We start from the raw sequence: 17,368 nt of genomic DNA on the forward strand, positions 1-17,368 counted from the left end.
AATCTTCAGTCTACATAGTCAGTCACTGGTCGTCTGCGCGACTCAGAATACACGCTGAGCATTAGGCAGGCGTGTATTGTAACACTTGGATAACATTTGTTGATTTACATTTCATTTTTCATGTAAACTTGCCTTAGTTTTCCCTAAAGTAGACTGTTTCCTTATAAAGATACTGTAGCGTATATGTAAGTTTTAACTATTTATGCAGATTTATCTTTTCAAAAGTTATAATCATCTACGATGTCAATTTCTAGTAAATCTTAGGCTGTGTTGCTGGAGTTTGAACTTGGTTTGGCTTCGTGTGTGTGTGTGTGTGTGTGTATGTATGTATGTATGTATGTATGTATGTATGTATGTATGTATGTATGTATGTATGTATATGCTAACTGAATACTTCTTGCTCTGAGATCAGACATTTCGAAGTGGTATGAAAACTTGAGGTGTACTAGTCCACCAAGAAGTCCCTTCGTGGTGATGTAAATAATCTACAGAGATTTCATTCAAGTGACGTTCACCCGATCTAAACATTAGATTTAACTTAATTATCTTTACTTTGTTATTGAAAGCGTATCTCATCAGTATAAAGTGCGTTGAAAAACTCTGGCTACATAACACTGTGCCGAGATATGTAAAAGAACGTATATTTGCCGAGGAAAGGAAGATATTGATAGATATTTATCTGTGATGTTGCTGGTTTTTCGAAAAAGCTGGGCTTTCCATTCTAACTTTCGTACCCAGAGCTGGAATGACTTTGAACTTGAGCAAGGGAAAAATAGCTACAAAGTGAGTGAGTGTGTGAAAGCGATCCCTTCAGAGACAAACTTATAAAAGAATCGCAAATTCTATCTTTAAAAGATATAAACATTCTTTTGTCGATGTATTCTGATATGCGCTTACTTGTAAGAGTATTTTGACTGGATTGCGGTGTGCGTGTGTGTGTGTAAAGTATTCTGTATGTATATATTCCTGAGAATAATGTTTGTAGTTACGTAAAGTGGGATAAAACCGCCACGTTTTAAAAAAATACAAAAAATATAGCAGTAATCAAAACCCACAAGAAAAAGAGTGAGTAGACAAATCGAAAATAACATTTGACGGTAGATGGCTTGTAGGGTCGCTTACCTTACCTCTTTCCTTTACCTTTCCTCTTTCCTACCTCGCAGAGGGAATTGGTTTGGGATCTGTTGGAGTGAGGACACTATCCTCTTCCTCTTAGCAATGGCACGCATTGGGGATACTAGGTCTTGCTAGTATATCGAACAGGCACAACAATATGACTTCGGGAATCATATCTTTGATCGGAGGAATGGTAACTCACGCCGCGTGCAGCTGGAAAATTTGGAATTACACACACAAGGAATGGTATCTGGAATTTTAAAGTAAAAGGAAAAAGTGTATGTGTGTGTATATGTATATATATATATATATATATATATATATATATATATATATATATATATATATATATATATATATATATATATATTTCAAAAATAATTTTTCACGTGAAGACGCAATCTGGATAAACCAGGCGATGTCTCTGGCATCTCAAATGAACAAAATGAGGAAAGGAATTAACAAAAGAAATTAACAAACGAATTAACAAAAGAAATTTTAACTAAATAATTAACAAAAGAAGCATAGTTCTTTACATAACGGGTGAAAAACAGCATGTCAGTATATAATAAAAAGTTATCAACAAAAAACTATCAATATTACATCATCGCTTTAGTTTTCTTGGCAAAATTAGATTGCTCACCAATTTATTTATTTTTTTATTCGTATATCTCCATTACAGAAGATTCATACAGAGTTGGTACTTACTTGTTTCGTTCTAGTCAACGTAATAAGTCTGCCCTGAAATGGAATACTGCAGTATCTGCAAAATTTTCGAAACTGAGGTATATGCCACCTATTGGGCTCGCGAAACACTAATGCACAAGTTACTGCAGTTTCAGAATGATTCTTCAATGCTTTCCACGAATATTTAAGGGAGGTCCCATTTTCACTCTCTGCAAAATCAGTACTAAGGCAAGGGAGCATCCACCATCTTCCTCAGTTTTGTACTTTTGCAGACACCGCAGTCTTCCATTTCAGGGCAGAAGTGTTCACTGTTGTGAGGCTTTGTGTGAATGGTTGACGGAACGTCCAGCAGACGCTGCGTCGTTGCGTCTCTGCGAAGCCGCGTCGCAGCCGGCCGGAGAACTGGCTGATGATGGGCGGCTGTCCGCAGTAATGACCAGTGTCTGTTGGTGTCCGGAATGCTCTGTGTGCTGTTAATGTTACTTATATAGAGTTGGTGTCTATGCGAGTGTCGGGAGGGTGAGGGGTTGGGGGGAACGTGTGCGCGGCGACAGTTCCATAACTGGACCTCTTATACCCTCCCATTTACCTCTTCTCTTTAAATGATACCCTTTCTCTATATTATATATCAGTGGTATGATAAACCAGTGCCAGCAAGTACGTAAATGATATCCACATCTCTCTAAGGATTACAGACTATTACTGTTCTGAAGCGATGGCGGAAATGTTATCCACACTCCGTGCTTTAATGTAGACTCTTCCCGTGTCTCTTCAAGACGTTTTTTCATAAAATTCATTCACGTCATGTCCATGAAATGACAGTATTTTCCTTCGTAATTACGAGGTCTTCATTAGAAGGCGCGCCCGTCAAGATTTTTAATATAATAATGCAGCAGTATTGAGTGAGCTTTACATATTTAAGAAAGACCTTTTTTATATATATAAATGTACCCTCCCGTATTCAGGGAAATATTTAAGCTTTATAAAATCTGAATTTTCATTGTATTCCCTTTTCTGTAAGTAATATTTGGGTAAACTAAATTGAAATTTGATATTGTGCAAATAATGATTTTGTCATACTAGGTAACTAAGGAGTTGGATGCAGTGTGAATAACAAAATAATAATAATAGTAATAATAATAATAATACTGCTGCTATAAGGACTATCCTAAACGATCATCCGGGCTTTATAGTTTTATGTTTTCCTCTCGTTAAATTCCAGTCGTAGTAACAAAAGGAATGAAGTTGGACAAAGCAGATTTTTCAAAGTAAACAGAATTGTTATGCCAAGTTCCCAGGGGAACAAATAGTATCATAGTAACTCTTTCAGTGTCCTTCTCGATATCCTGTTGTTATTATCATCCAGTCTAATCTACATTTTATCCATGGATAACCACTTCCTGCCTACCGGAGGGCTGTTAGTGATGGAGTGGTCTTGACTCGCGACTCCCAACTCTTTTTGTCTTCGTGGAATTGTTATCCAATTTCCTCTCCATTCCTCATTTATTCACCGCCCTCCATTATGACTCGTTTCTCTTTCAGAAAAGCTGATTTTTTTTTTGTTTCACGCTCCTTTTGTCTTGCCTAAGCCTTTCCCCATTCTTTAAATGGCCTCTTTTAAACATGATGTGACAGACTTAACCGTTGCCTAAACCTAAAATCGCACCAGTGAGTGGAGCGATGAAACTTAAACCTTTCAGATGATGATGACCAGGGTAAGAAACGCTTGTCACGAATATTATGTTTCATAGTTTAGGCCGAGGTGTAGACTCAGTTTAGGTCGAGGTGTGGACCTCGGATTAGGCCGAGGTGTAGACCTCGGTTTAGGCCGAGGTATAGACCTTGGTTTAGGCCGAGGTGTAGACCTCGGTTTAGGCCGAGGTGTAGACCTCGGTTTAGGCCGAGGTGTAGACCTCGGATTAGGCCGAGGTATAGACCTTGGTTTAGGCCGAGGTCTGTAGACCTTGGTTTAGGCCGAGGTGTACAGACCTCGGTTTAGGCCGAGGTGTAGACCTCGGTTTAGGCCGAGGTCTGTAGACCTCGGTTTAGGCCGAGGTCTGTAGACCTCGGTTTAGGCCGAGGTCTGTAGATCTTGGTTTAGGCCGAGGTGTAGACCTCGGATTAGGCCGAAGTCTGTAGACCTCAGTTTAGGCCGAGGTCTGTAGACCTTGGTTTAGGCCGAGGTATAGACCTTGGATTAGGCCGAGGTATAGACCTCGGTTTAGGCCGAGGTCATAGACCTTGGTTTAGGCCGAGGTGTAGACCTTGATTTAGGCCGAGTTGTAGTAGACCTTGGTTTAGGCCGAGGTCTGTAGTACCTTGGTTTAGGCGGCCTTCTCACCACGGCTGAAAGTACAGTACAGTTAGTAGGTACAAAGTTTTCTTTATTCTTTCATATCCTGTGCAAGTAGGGAAGTCTTGCAAGGTGCATTGAACACCTGGTAGTCCTGGGAAGGATAGCATACTTACGCTGTACAGTTATTTGCATTGAGACGACACTACATGCCGTGGTTCGCCCTCTAACAGGCTTAGAAGTGGCTGAGGGTTCAGTAATCTTTCACTGGATGCAGCCGTAGAGTGAAAGAGTGCATTATCAGTAGCCTTATTCATAGTACATGATGAATTAACTTTTAGTAACTTCTTAGAATTTCTAGTTAACATAAGAATGCTTTAGCGTTAAGAGTATAACATAGAGTACATAACTGATAAGGTTAATTTAAGATTTAGTCTGTAGAATGAAATATTAGACTGCCCATTATCGTAGCTCTAATAATGGGGGGGATGATATACTAATAGCAAGTCTTAGTCTTGACTGGGGCTCTTTCTTTAATCTTCTTGCAATGCTAGAAAGCCTTCTTCTTATCACACAGAAAAGCACAAGAAGCTCGGCGACAGATGCTTTGACGATGAAATTTGTGCGCATCAGCATTACTGTACAATTTGTGTTTGCTAAAATTATCTTTTATGCCTGTGCGCCTTCCAGTTTACTTGGTCAACATTTCTTGAGACTATTTCCAAGCAATGATTTCACTCTTTCTCTTGAAGGCTCTGCAGTTCCTAGAGCATGCCAGTTCTACGCTTCTTTGCTCTTCTGTGTACGACCTAGTTTTTCCTTCCTGGACCTGATAATCTGCGAATTTACAGACCCTCTTAAATACTAACTCCCTCTCGATCACTTTGTTAACACCGAAGACAGCGCTTCTCAAAATTTTTCTTGAAAATTAATGGACAACACACTGAAATTTTCTCATTCATCAGATGAAGCAACTACCAGAGGTACTAAGCATTAGTGCTTGACATTGGCGCAGTCTTTAAGTCAAATATAATCAAATAATGTGTTTAAAACTGTACTCTCTAGTTCTGATCCGTGAACCGGACCTGACCATTGCATTTTTATCAAATTCACCCACTGCAATGGAAGAATCACATGACGTACCTCTGCTCCATAGAAATTTCCTTCTTTTGATTACTCAGTGGATTATCTAGTTTGATGACCCAGCGAATCGCAGATATTGTTCTATGGTCGTTCTACCAATGCTTCTCGTAGCGATTGCTCATTTAACTAATCTGAATTTGAGAACTGGGATTAAGTACTTTGCTGTAATTCGGTAAAGGACAACTGCTACTTTGCTATTTCTACTGACCGTAACGGAATGGGAATTCTTATCGAAAATCTGGTACCTGGTAATATATTTGGGTTTTCAGTAGTTCTTAGGAAGCCTTGGTTTGTTATTGCTTGTGTGTTATAGTGCTTAAGTTTTGTATTTTCAATTTCTTTAGTACAATAAATTTTCTTCAGTGTATTAACCATTTTTGTTTTCTCTTTTTTTTTTTTTGAAGATAGGAAGAAGTCAGAGGCTTACTTTCTTTAAACTTTCCTTTGGGAAAGTATAAAGAAAATTCTGTAGAAAAAAGTATAAGATAATTGATTTATTAAATGGAATTAAATATCATACCAAAAAAATAGTAAAACACAACAAGTCAAGCCTTTGACTTCTTTCAGTATAACAAGTTTATTTTTTTTTCAGCTTTTTTACACAATTTATGTTTACCTCAGCTGTTTTGCTTTTGTTTTTTTTTTTTTTGATAATTGAGTGCGTGTTATTTTTTTTTTAGGTATAGAAGTATATTGAGTGTTATTTGTTTGTGCTGTTTTATATACATGCCAGAATTTATTATCATATACCAGAAATAAAAACACCGCTTACGAAAGACTAATGCTTGTGACTGGAGTTGTGTAACTGAATGCCTTGGTATTTCTGAAGTCTCTTGTACTTTCTGAGACCGCATTTCATTCAAGTCACTCGTGATTTTTCCTGTTAATACCTAAATTTGCTGACCATGAGAATGAGAAAATTTGTGAGAAATTAAACTTGATTAAAATATGACCTTGCAATCTTGACATCCTCATGGGGATATATATTTTTGGAATTCACCTGTAACTTTAGGCTAATGGTTTAATGTAGAGATACACATCAAGCCTTACTTTCAGCTTTTAAGAAGTGATAATAATTGTAAGACAGTTATAAATGTAATCAGGTATAATCACGAAGAACTGTTTTCAGTGATTTTGCAATGCCTCTTTTCTTCTTGAGTATGAATAGGTTGTGTAGAGATCATTTCATCAGAGCTTTCAAGTCAGTTCTGGAAGAACCCTTGAGTAAAAAACGGTAGCCAAGAGACTGTGATGTCTGCTGGGTGGCACCAATTTGAATTCATTAACCCCTCCCCTCCCCTCCCCCCTTTATCTGATGAATAGTACCACTACATCTGAGACCATTTTGTGGTGGTTGATCTGGAGCCTGTGCCACGCCTTCCCCCAATTAAAGCATTCCGCTTGTACTCTGTGAAATTCCACTTCATCACGACACCCCCTGCCCACAATCACCACCACCACCACCACCCCCTGCTCCAAACCCAGCCATTCTTTCCCCCCCTCCCCACTTATAATAGTAGTTTTAATGACAGCAGCAGAAGCAGCAGCAGAAAGAGAAACAGCAGCTTGCCAGGTCCACTACATAGCGCCCCATTGCTCTTTTTCTAGCTTCCTCTCCACTAGCGCCCGGCGAAAGGGTACAGACGCTTTGCCTCATCGCACATCCTCCCACGATGAGAGTAAAGAGACGAAGAAAGTCTCTAAGTCTAAGCCTCATGAGCCCACTGCTTCGCCTAAGAAGGGCGAGGATAGGAGTAAAGCCGACAAAAAATCCATTAGTAAGTAGGAACCTGCACCGTCATGCAAAATGTAGTTTTCTCTAATACAGCATGGGTGGGCCATGCTTCTAAATCCAAATTCTTCTTTTGATTTTCTTTTTTTATTCTTTTTTTCTTTTTTTTGTCCCTTTTTTCATTATCTTGTTTTCGTGTGTGTTTCCTTTTTTTTCTCTCTCTCTCTCTCTCTCTCTCTCTCTCTCGTTTCTGTTCTGCTGCTTCTTCTTCTTCTTCTTCTTCTTCTTCTTCTTCTTCTTCTTCTTCTTCTTCCTCCACAGCTGCACTTCGTAAATCCGATGACCACGTTTCATACCAGGGAAAGATAGATGCGTGACTCATTTGTTCTTCGTTCGTAGACAAACATTTATTTATTTATTTTTTTTTGTGCTCTCTTGTGTATTTTTGCCAAGTGTACCGTAGCCATCATTTTTCCTCCCAGTCACGGACACTCCTCTCCTGTTTTGAAGCAGATTGCCTCGAAATTTTACCCCCCAGTCATAGAAAGTTCCTTTCATTTCAGGAATGATTTGTTCCTCTGTAATATTTGTTGTACATAAAAAAAAAAAGGAATGTCGGATTATACGAGTGTTCTGTAGTCCATAGACATAGATTCTCTTGTGATTGAAAAATCCGTTATGTTTGTTTTCCATTCACTTCTAGTGACCCGATTCCTAGTTGCATGGGTTGTGTCTCTCTCTCTCTCTCTCTCTCTCTCTCTCTCTCTCTCTCTCTCTCTCTCTCTCTCTCTCTCTCTCTCTCTCTCTCATTGCATCAAGAGTTCATAGCTACTTAGTCGTTTTGCTGTTGGGCCCTGTGAGCTTTTCCTAAAGAAGGTCACCTTTTTTAGTCATTTGAAGCAGGAAACCTCGTGTCTTTATCACTTTCGGAAACGTCCAAACCTCAGCTCGTAATGGTTCACGTAATTCTTCAAGTGTCCCGGTCAAATTTGTGACATGATTGCTCAGAATCCCTAGCCCCAAAATTCGACTGTCATTTTTTGCCCGCTCAGTCGAAAGTCAGTTAAAGTCATCATCAGTTTCTAAAGTTAAACACCTGGTTTTGTCCGGAAGTCTGGCGTTCCTGGAATGTGATGAAGACTTGGCTTTCCTTCTGTTGCCATGTTCCTTATGTGATATGCTGATTAATGTTTGCAGAATCTCTAGCTTGTAACCAAACCTATTCAGATTGATTGAGTCTTGACCTGTGTCGCATACTTCAGTGTGTGCTACTGTTAACTTCACTGTCATATATATATATATATATATATATATATATATATATATATATATATATATATATATATATATATATATATATATGTATATATATGTATATATATATATATATATATATATATATATATATATATATATATATTTATATATATATATATATATATATATATATATATATATATATATATATATGTATATTATATATATATATATATATATATATATATATATATATATATATATATATATATATATATATATATATATATATATATATATATTTATATATATATATATATATATATATATTTATATATATATATATATATATGTATATATGTGTATATATATATATATATGCATGTACATATATAGTGATTGCTCGTACATACGCCCTTGCGTTGCGTGTACATTACATTCCTTGACATCTTCCTTAAATGGGTGTAGCTGTATATGTGTCAAATTGGTGTCGGTTTTTTTTTTAATGTTTTGGCGTTAGTGCTGTATGTGTAGTGAAAAAAAAAATAATTAACATAATTTATATATATAAAACACTTCCATTACTTTAGGCAGCAATCTTTACCGTTATCACCATGGGTGGCACTGTTACTAATACTGTGTAGTCTTAGATCAACATAAATGGAATAGTGGTAATTGGAATAACAAGCATTGTACGTGCACAAAACACACCATCATAGTTGATAATCAATTTAGTCTGGCGATGTACGACTGGCTAAGTACTCCCGGTTGTGGGGACTCCGTTACACCTGAGTTTCCATGTCTAGAGTAAGTGACCTTTTTACGATTGTGTTCTCTGTTTTTATATATTTTCTATGTATATTTCCCCACATTTTTTTGCACTGATTGATTACATTTGAAGTTTGTTCTGTATTACTTAGATGTATTTTGATCTTTCTTTTAGCACTCTGTTGTTACACGGGCCAGTTAATGGTTTCTTTTTTTAATTTTTTTTTACTTTCGATAACTCCGAACTCTCACACTAACCTGTTTGTGTTTGACATAGAATTGGGTCATACTTTAAAAATAGGTGTTGTTGGGTTAATTTCTGTTCTCCTCAAAAATTTTATTCTGGGCAGTGATTTAATTGTGGTAACGCACCTGTCAACAGCTTGTCATAATGTTTCTCATGAATAAGTAAACCCTTTAATATGTAAACCAAATTTGCATATGTATTTGTGTGTATATATATACACAATATATATACATGTACATGTATAACTGATTCACAAAGTTATGGAACATGATGAATGTATAAATAAAAACAAAAGCCACGGAGGAAAACAAGAAACAACGGAGTGGATGCCAGGCCTTTCGACACAACGGTCCTTTGCTAGCAGACCACTAGTAAAGGGCGGTAGTGTCAAAAGGCCTGGCTGTCACCCTGTTGTACCTTTTTTCCTTCGTGTCATTCGCCTTTATTTTTATACATATGCATACATCCATATTAACTAAAGGAATCTTCCTAGCCCCTGTATCTTTTTATACTTTATATATACCACATTAAAGTTTTTTGGTGGCATTCTCCTTCTTCTCCCCTTCCCCTTCTTTATTTTACATTTTGAAACTCTTACAAGAATTATTTTCCTCTTCATCTGAGACTCACTTCCAAAACAGAACACCTTGCAATTAATCTATGATAAAACTTCTATCTATCCATCTCGTGAGATGCCTTTTCCGTCCTTATGCCTAGCTTTGTGCCATTTATAATAAAAATGAGATTTAGTTGCATCCCTATATATATTTATCTATATAAAAGAAAAAAAATATAAGAGGAATGTTGGTCTTTAATCTCGCTTTAAAACGGGCCTACCTGTAATGCTCTGTTATGGCTACACGTCTGCCCCTTTTTCGCTTGACCTGACGTGAAACTCTCCGCAGGTGAAGAGACTGACCTTAAGAAGGAGAAAGACAAGGAGATCATTCCCAAGGACAAGGATGGAACGGCCAAAGAGCCCGTCGAAGCCATGAAGGAGTCCTCCGGCAGGAAGTCCACCCCCGAACCTCGATTTGACCCCGAGAAGTATGAGCCAGTGGTGAAGACACCACCCGAACCGACCCGGGTGAAGTCACCCGATCAGGTTGGTAAATGGGTATGTTTTCTCAGGACTTTTTTCTCAATCTTGTTCCATATTTTCCTCGTAGTTGGAGATTCCTTAGAAGTTTGCCTAGCGATGCAGTCTGTAGCCATCCCTGTCCCTTGTTGCGGCCTTGTTGTGAGTATGTATGTCCGTACGTGTGTGTGTATATAGACTCTAAACTCTTCTCGTTCTACAGAGCCATCATGCGAACGTGCATGGTCCTATCCCAATCATTCCTGTCTGTTCACATGCTCCATCGTTCGTGGCTGATTTTATCATGGAAGGGTGTAGATGTGTCCTCAGGAAACCCGACGCTTTGCATTTAGTCCATGTCTTCTTCTGGTTCAGATAGTGACTGACGCTTTTAATGTTAAGTGAGATGATAGCCTAGTACTGTACTCGATCTTTCTTCATTTCAAGCCCTTTACAGGTTCCTGTCATTAGAGATCTTCGAATATGCAGTCTGGATGTAGCTCATAGTGTGCAGCATTTTATATCAGTTGTATATATAAATTTTCTCTGAGGTTGTGGCCATGGATATGATTTGGGGGAATTCACAGGGTGTTGAGATCTTTATTTCTTGAGATAACGAGAGATGCTGGAGTTGTGGAGTGCTGTTCTCATCAGAGCTATAACTTTCCATTTTTAATGATCATTTCCAAATTTGATGAATATATGTCTTGCAACGTTGAAGAAATGCTATATTTCGTATTACATTTACGTAGTTCACTGTTATGCTTATCCATAATTCTCACCACATTTAGAAAAGTCGAGTTTTTGTAATGCATGCCTAAAAAAACAGAGTCTTGTTGGGTATATATTTAATCTCAAATTTCAAAAACCTGTCATGAAAGATTTGTCCTCTTGAAACTTTTTGTACAGAAAAGACACTATCACTATACTCTTCTGCACACAGTAGTCAAACTGTGACTTTGTTGAGAAATATTTTATTTTGAGCAAATATCCTGGTGTTTGCCTATAAGTTTTGTATTGTGGAGACCTGCTGTACTTTTCCTTTATTGAGAGCAGGCACTTCCAACAGTAAATTTTGAAGTCACGAGTACTGAGGATATTTCATTTAACAGGCGCCAACATCTGGAAAGTCAAATGTATACTGCACTGCTAAGCATGGAATGAAAAAAAGTGAGGGAAAAAACTTAATAGAAGGTATTCCAGATATAATTTCATGAGTGTGACGAAACGTAGTTTTGAAGTTTGCCCTTTCAAATTCCGAAGCATATTTCAACAATCCAAACTTACACGAAGCCATTCGTTTCCCTAAAATCTTATGACTAATTATGTTCTTTATCATTTTTTCTTGGTGTCACGATCCTTACTGATCTCTCACCAAAACTACCATTCTGGAGATGCACTGTGGGTCCTTGTGTCGCCTCAGAGTTCCTCTTATAAGGACATACCGTGTGGGAACGTTTCAAGAAACTCGTACCTATTTCTAGGGGGATGTTCAGCCTCATCAAAATATTTCCCTCAGTCTATTAAAACTAGTATTGTAGTTTTTTTGTCGTGGTGTACTACTCTCAATATATTATGCATAAATCTCTCCAAGTGTGATGTCCACTGCCTGTTGCTATGTCCTGCCTGTGTCCCATATTGATGTTCGTCTCGGTAACGTGGTATCTCAGTAGTGTTGCACTCGTAGTAGTATTGCTGTTTTAAGAAATAAGATTTATTTGTTGTACGGAGCAGAAGATGCTTCGTCTCGCACAGCTCAGCATTCACGAATCTCCACGGAAAACATTGATCAAGGACCTAGTCACCCTTCCCTTGGTGAATGTCTTAACCATTCACTGGTGTATTGGAAATATCACGAGGGAATTCTCAATAGAATTTCCATATCTTCAACTTCCGTGAAGAAAGGAAGAAGAAAGTCAAGTGGTTTAATGTTCATTTATATTCCATTTGCTGGTATTGTCCCCGCCCTTTTTCTATAACTTTAGTTTTTGTAAGTTATCACGGAGACCTTTTAAAAATTTAGCTCAAGTATTTTAGAAGCGTCTTTTCAAAGTAAAGACAGTTTACAGAGGTTTTCCAGGCACTGTATTAAGGGATGCTTTATACTTGCGTCAAAAAAAAAGTCTTAGAGATGTTCAGTAGGAAAATTTAGACAAATTTCACGAGGCACTAAGGAGGTAATAATATCCATTACTGTAGTTTGCACATTTTACATTTGGGATCAAATGCTCTCCATGAACTTGCTGTGTTCAAAAATAAGGACCATTGAATCTGCCAAAACCTGGAAGAATGCTTAAACTTGGTAGTTACGATGCCAAGCATAAATCTATATTTTTTATTCTTATCAAAATGCGGAAATGGACAAGCTTGTCATTTCCAACGGCCCATCTTCTTCAAAAACCGTGGCTAGCTACTTGATGATTAGCTCGCTCCTTTTGCTAAGGAGGCTTATAAAGTGCATTACTGATGTTCTTTCTCTGGAATATGCCTGTGAAAGTATAAGATCATTCCTTAACAAGTCTTATGTAAAGTGCCAAACAGGAGATCTCGTACAAGTCCCATTTCACTGATAGACTAAAGATTCATATCTGTGTTTCATTTTGTGCTTCAGGGAAGCACAAAATCTTGATCCTCTACAGAGGCTCTCAAGGCCCTGATTTAAAAAAGGGATTTACTATGTTGTTTGTAGCCTTACTTTCTCAAATGCTTTGCTAAAATAGAACTGGTCAGTCTTATTCCACAAAAAGCTGCACCAAAACCCCCAACCCAAACAGTTACAGGAATGATAACAATGCCTGCCTTCCCTCTTATAAGGATGAAGATAGGACTAGGTTTTTCCATTAAGCACTTATTCATTGTTCCCAGTGGAGCAGTGGTATGGAGCTCAAACAGTCATAATAGGTCTTTGTTAATGGCCAAGCTTGCAAAGAATTTCAGATTTTTAAATAAAAAATATTACATAAGCATTACCTCAGTCGGATAGCAAAACAACAACATCAGACATCCCACTTAGGAGTTATAATTCTGTATCCCATGAAAAAGAGAAAGGTCTAAAACTAGGGCAAAGTAACATTAAGCCCTGCAAAAGAACACGAATGCTGAAGGTCTCAGCAACAAACTACAAATCTAGAGTTACTCCAGAAAGAGAAACAAACAAAAAGACTTGTGGACAGGTGAATAACCTTGACCAGTTTCAGCGTTCTTGAACTGTACAGCAAGTAAGGAGATGAACCACCACGTAAAGTCCTCTCTCTTCTCACTGTTTACTTAATTAACAGTGTCTTTGCCCCCTGTCGTCTCGTCCCCTTAAACGGTTCCCCTACAGAGTGTTCCAGCTGGAACGTCTTTTCCCTAAAGTTTGTGTTTATCATAGTAGCCTGCTCTGATGCACACTAAATACCCACGTTTGCTCATGTCTTCTTAAAAGCACAGTAGTCTCCACTAGCAATGTTAGACCCAGATGTATTACCAGTTTTCACAAGGAAAAGTCAATGTTTTAGTTGTGAATGAAGGAATAAAGTTAAAAGCACCAAAAGGTAAATATAAACATTGGGTCAGATAAGCACTGGTTAAAATCCAACATTTTCGTCCAAGAAGAAAAATCAATCTCAAGGTCTTAAGAATGTTGACAGAATACTCGTGATTCTGACAATAATGTTTTTTCAACAGTATATCGACATGCACACACATCCTTATAAATACATGATTATATTACCCAACAATTGATCTTAGCCATGCAACAACAGATTTGTTAGAAAATGTCATATCCGAAGACTGGATGAACAGAAATTATTTGCAGTTTTTACTTGATATTAGTTTTTTTTCATGTTTACTTCATGTTCCCAGCAATGAGTTTATGGAGTTTTTTTTTTCCTCTTATTTATTTGTTTAGATAAAGCAACACTTTGAGCCAAGTTTAGAGGAAAGTGTAGTCAGTTAAAATTTTACATCAACTAAATTCATATGCCAGTTTTATTACATAAATTTTTTTGTGCAGTCTTCATCAATTAGTGGTTAATACTTGACTGATGTAGGTAATTTGTTCAAATCTTAAAGATAAAAGCTGACTCTTGATTGTCTTCAGTTTGTCAAATACTCTTCAACGAGATGAAAATAGAATATCTACAAAAATAAAAAACTTAGAGCTAGACAGTAATTTGCATAATTTTAATATTGAAGAAAGTGCTGAAATTGGTTTATGTTTATCCATAAGTACTCATTCTAAATTGATTTAGTCTGAACATAATCATCATTGTCATACACATGAAGTAAACATGGGCATTACTGCCATGAAATAACTGAAAATCTCTGTTCAGAAATATCCACTCATGTTTACATCCATCAGAAAATCCCCAAGGTATGTTGAGGTGCCCTCTGACAGTATCTTGGTGAGTTACTCGACCATCAATCAGTGACCTAACATTTGGGTCATTGTTGGACAAAGTCATTAACTCTCAGGCACGGCTGACCGTCAAGCCTCCGCATCATACATTTAGCACAGCGTAGCCCATTAGTTTAGATGGCTGCATTACGTTTCTGCTTTTGGTTGAAAAGATGAATGTCAGATTGTTTGGAAAGTCATTTTTGTCATTGGTCAGTCTTTAAACCTGAACTGGATAGGTTTATGTCATTTGTTAGCATGAAGTTGAGTCATCATTTACAGTTTGCGTGTAAGCTCTGGTCAGTATGAGAACTGCACTCCTCTCTCAGTGGTCTTATCTTTTCTGCATTTTTTTGATTACAGTGATTTTTTTTTTTAAACGTCAAAGAATTTGAAGGCTTTGAAATAATAGCATGACATGTAGATGCTGCATTTCATTTCATTGAAGCATAATATTCATGTTATATTTTCTCCAGGCTATGGTGAAGAGCCCTGATCCAGTGAACTGGACAGTCCCCCTGGATACTGGAAAGACATTTACAGTGACGCACAATATTCCAGAAGGTATCAAAATCCTGGTTTTTGTTTGAAATACACATATCTACATATATAGTCTCTGTGAGATAGTCACTGTAACCTTTTGGCAGTCTCCATGTACATCTGACAGTCTCTTGGTGGAAACAAAGCACTCTGGGTGTAATTCAGTTTCAGTGATTTTCTAATTCCGTTTGCTTAGATGTTGTTTAATGCGTGATATAACCTTAGAAGCAACTTGCACCTACTTCTTAATGAGTGGTGCATTCACTTAGGAGTCACAGGAATGTAATACATAATTATTTGAAGTCTTCTGCAGTTGTCTATCCATATCAGAATTTTGCAAAATCAGGTGACCCATATTCTTGTTGTTTTGTCATTTTAAATGTTGCAGCTGCCAGTTATGAGGCAATTATAATCTTTTGGTACATACATGTATAGATATATGCTTGAACATAATTATAAATTGCAGAATAGTCTTCACGGTTTCATAGTTATCAAGTGAAGATTTAGACAGAATTGACAAAGGAGTTAATTTTTCATTTTACAAGTTGTATCAATCATGAAGCCTTCCTTAATGAATATAGGAACTGCATTTACTACTTTTCCAATAGCATTACACTTTACATCACAGAGTGCATTGGCCCATCACATAGAGGTATGAAAAATGTATAAGAGTATCCATGTGTTGTGTAGCTGCATTTTTTAGACCAGGATATGTTTCATTTCAACCATGAAGTAAAATGTTGAAAGAGAGTATCTTACCATTATTTGGAAGAGACAGTTGCCAGGAAACGTTAATCATGTATACCTCTGATATTCAGTCGCATATACAAATCCACATATGAGAACTTAGGCATGTAACCCCTTTACAATTGAAACCTTTCAGATTTTGCACCATTTTACGCAAAATGTTTTGATGAATATGCTATTTCCAAGACATTGCCTTTAGAATTATTATTTTTTTTTTTTTAGTCTTTGAACATGGGAGATAGAATTATTCTTATTGCTAGGATTATCTCAGATCAGAACAGAGTCAAAATAAATGCATGGTGTCTTTCAATCAACAACAAAAAAAAAAAAGTGATAAGATCAGTGAACTTGGGTCATAGATTGTTGTATGTCCTCTCATTCACCTATTGCTGTTGTCAGTAAGTAGAGGAATGAGTGTTGTATCTTCAAGGAAGAGTAAAATGGATATGAACAACATGAGAGTCTCCTTTGTAGAAGCAGACATTACTCTCTGCAGTGGAGAACGCCCCCTCCATTTTATGATTGATTTTTCTGAGAGACTTTAATCCCTGAGCGTATCACGATTCCTGCATGTATAATCTAGGTTTTTGTTTTTTGTCGTAGCCACTCACTGTTTGAGAATACCGAGAGGTACGTTAGGGAGACATAGCTGCTATGAAGACCTGTTAGGACTTTTTAGGAACCATTTTGCTATGACCACCCTTGAGATCATCTTAAACATCTCCAATTAGGCAACAGTTCCAAATGAGCTTGTTTTAAAAATCTAATTCGCACATGAGATGTAAACAGCTGTACAGTATTGTCATTTCCTATCTGTTAGAGTGTGTATATTCTAAGTTTTACAACTTTTAAGACTAAGTTGACCTCAGGTAGGTCTAAGGACTCCCGACTTAAGCCTCAAAAGTGGCAAAATATCAATGTGAACGTTGAGAGGGACTAGATTTTTTTTCGTTTCAGCGAGTGCAAATCATTTCAGTCAGTCACTCAGCGCTCCTAGCTTCCATTTGTGTTAAGGTTTTGATGCAAGAATTGCTGTATTTTACTTCCTTACCAGTGATACAATTTTACTGTCTGAGAAGAAAATGCTATAAAATAGGTAATTATTCCCATATAAATATATACACTGTCTAGTCACAAAGGGAATTATTTTAATGGAATTGTATAACATTTAATACTGTAATTTTTAAACTCATTATTGTTTAGAGACATGACTGTGCATAAAAATTTTAATACAGTACTGTAAATGTAAGTGAAGTTGTATCTGTATATTTTCAGTGTAGCACTGCATGTTAACAAATAAAAATCTAGGCTTAGTACTAAAAATGTAGATCAAGTTTAAATATATAGTAGTATTTGGTAGCATCCAAATGGTAATATTT

The 17,368-nt window shown here is 37.1% G+C and overlaps 1 protein-coding gene across 50 annotated transcripts in view; it reads left to right on the forward strand.

Moving 5' to 3' along the window:
• LOC136840690 (nucleolar protein dao-5-like) overlaps positions 1–17,368 on the forward strand; it is a 1,019,029-nt gene that overhangs the window by 984,652 nt on the left and 17,009 nt on the right. For 33 of the 50 annotated variants that reach the window (XM_067107446.1, XM_067107459.1, XM_067107412.1 and 30 more), the window contains 4 exons: positions 6,772–7,017; positions 10,149–10,360; positions 15,179–15,266; positions 16,593–16,619. In XM_067107446.1, the coding sequence (XP_066963547.1) occupies positions 6,772–7,017; positions 10,149–10,360; positions 15,179–15,266; positions 16,593–16,619 (573 nt within the window). The remainder of the gene's footprint in view (positions 1–6,771; positions 7,018–10,148; positions 10,361–15,178; positions 15,267–16,592; positions 16,620–17,368) is intronic. The other 17 variants (XM_067107436.1, XM_067107452.1, XM_067107454.1 and 14 more) reach the window with 7 other exon arrangements.

This window comes from Macrobrachium rosenbergii, chromosome 8 (genome assembly GCF_040412425.1).
Source record: "Macrobrachium rosenbergii isolate ZJJX-2024 chromosome 8, ASM4041242v1, whole genome shotgun sequence".
In the NCBI taxonomy this organism is placed as follows: domain Eukaryota; kingdom Metazoa; phylum Arthropoda; class Malacostraca; order Decapoda; family Palaemonidae; genus Macrobrachium; species Macrobrachium rosenbergii.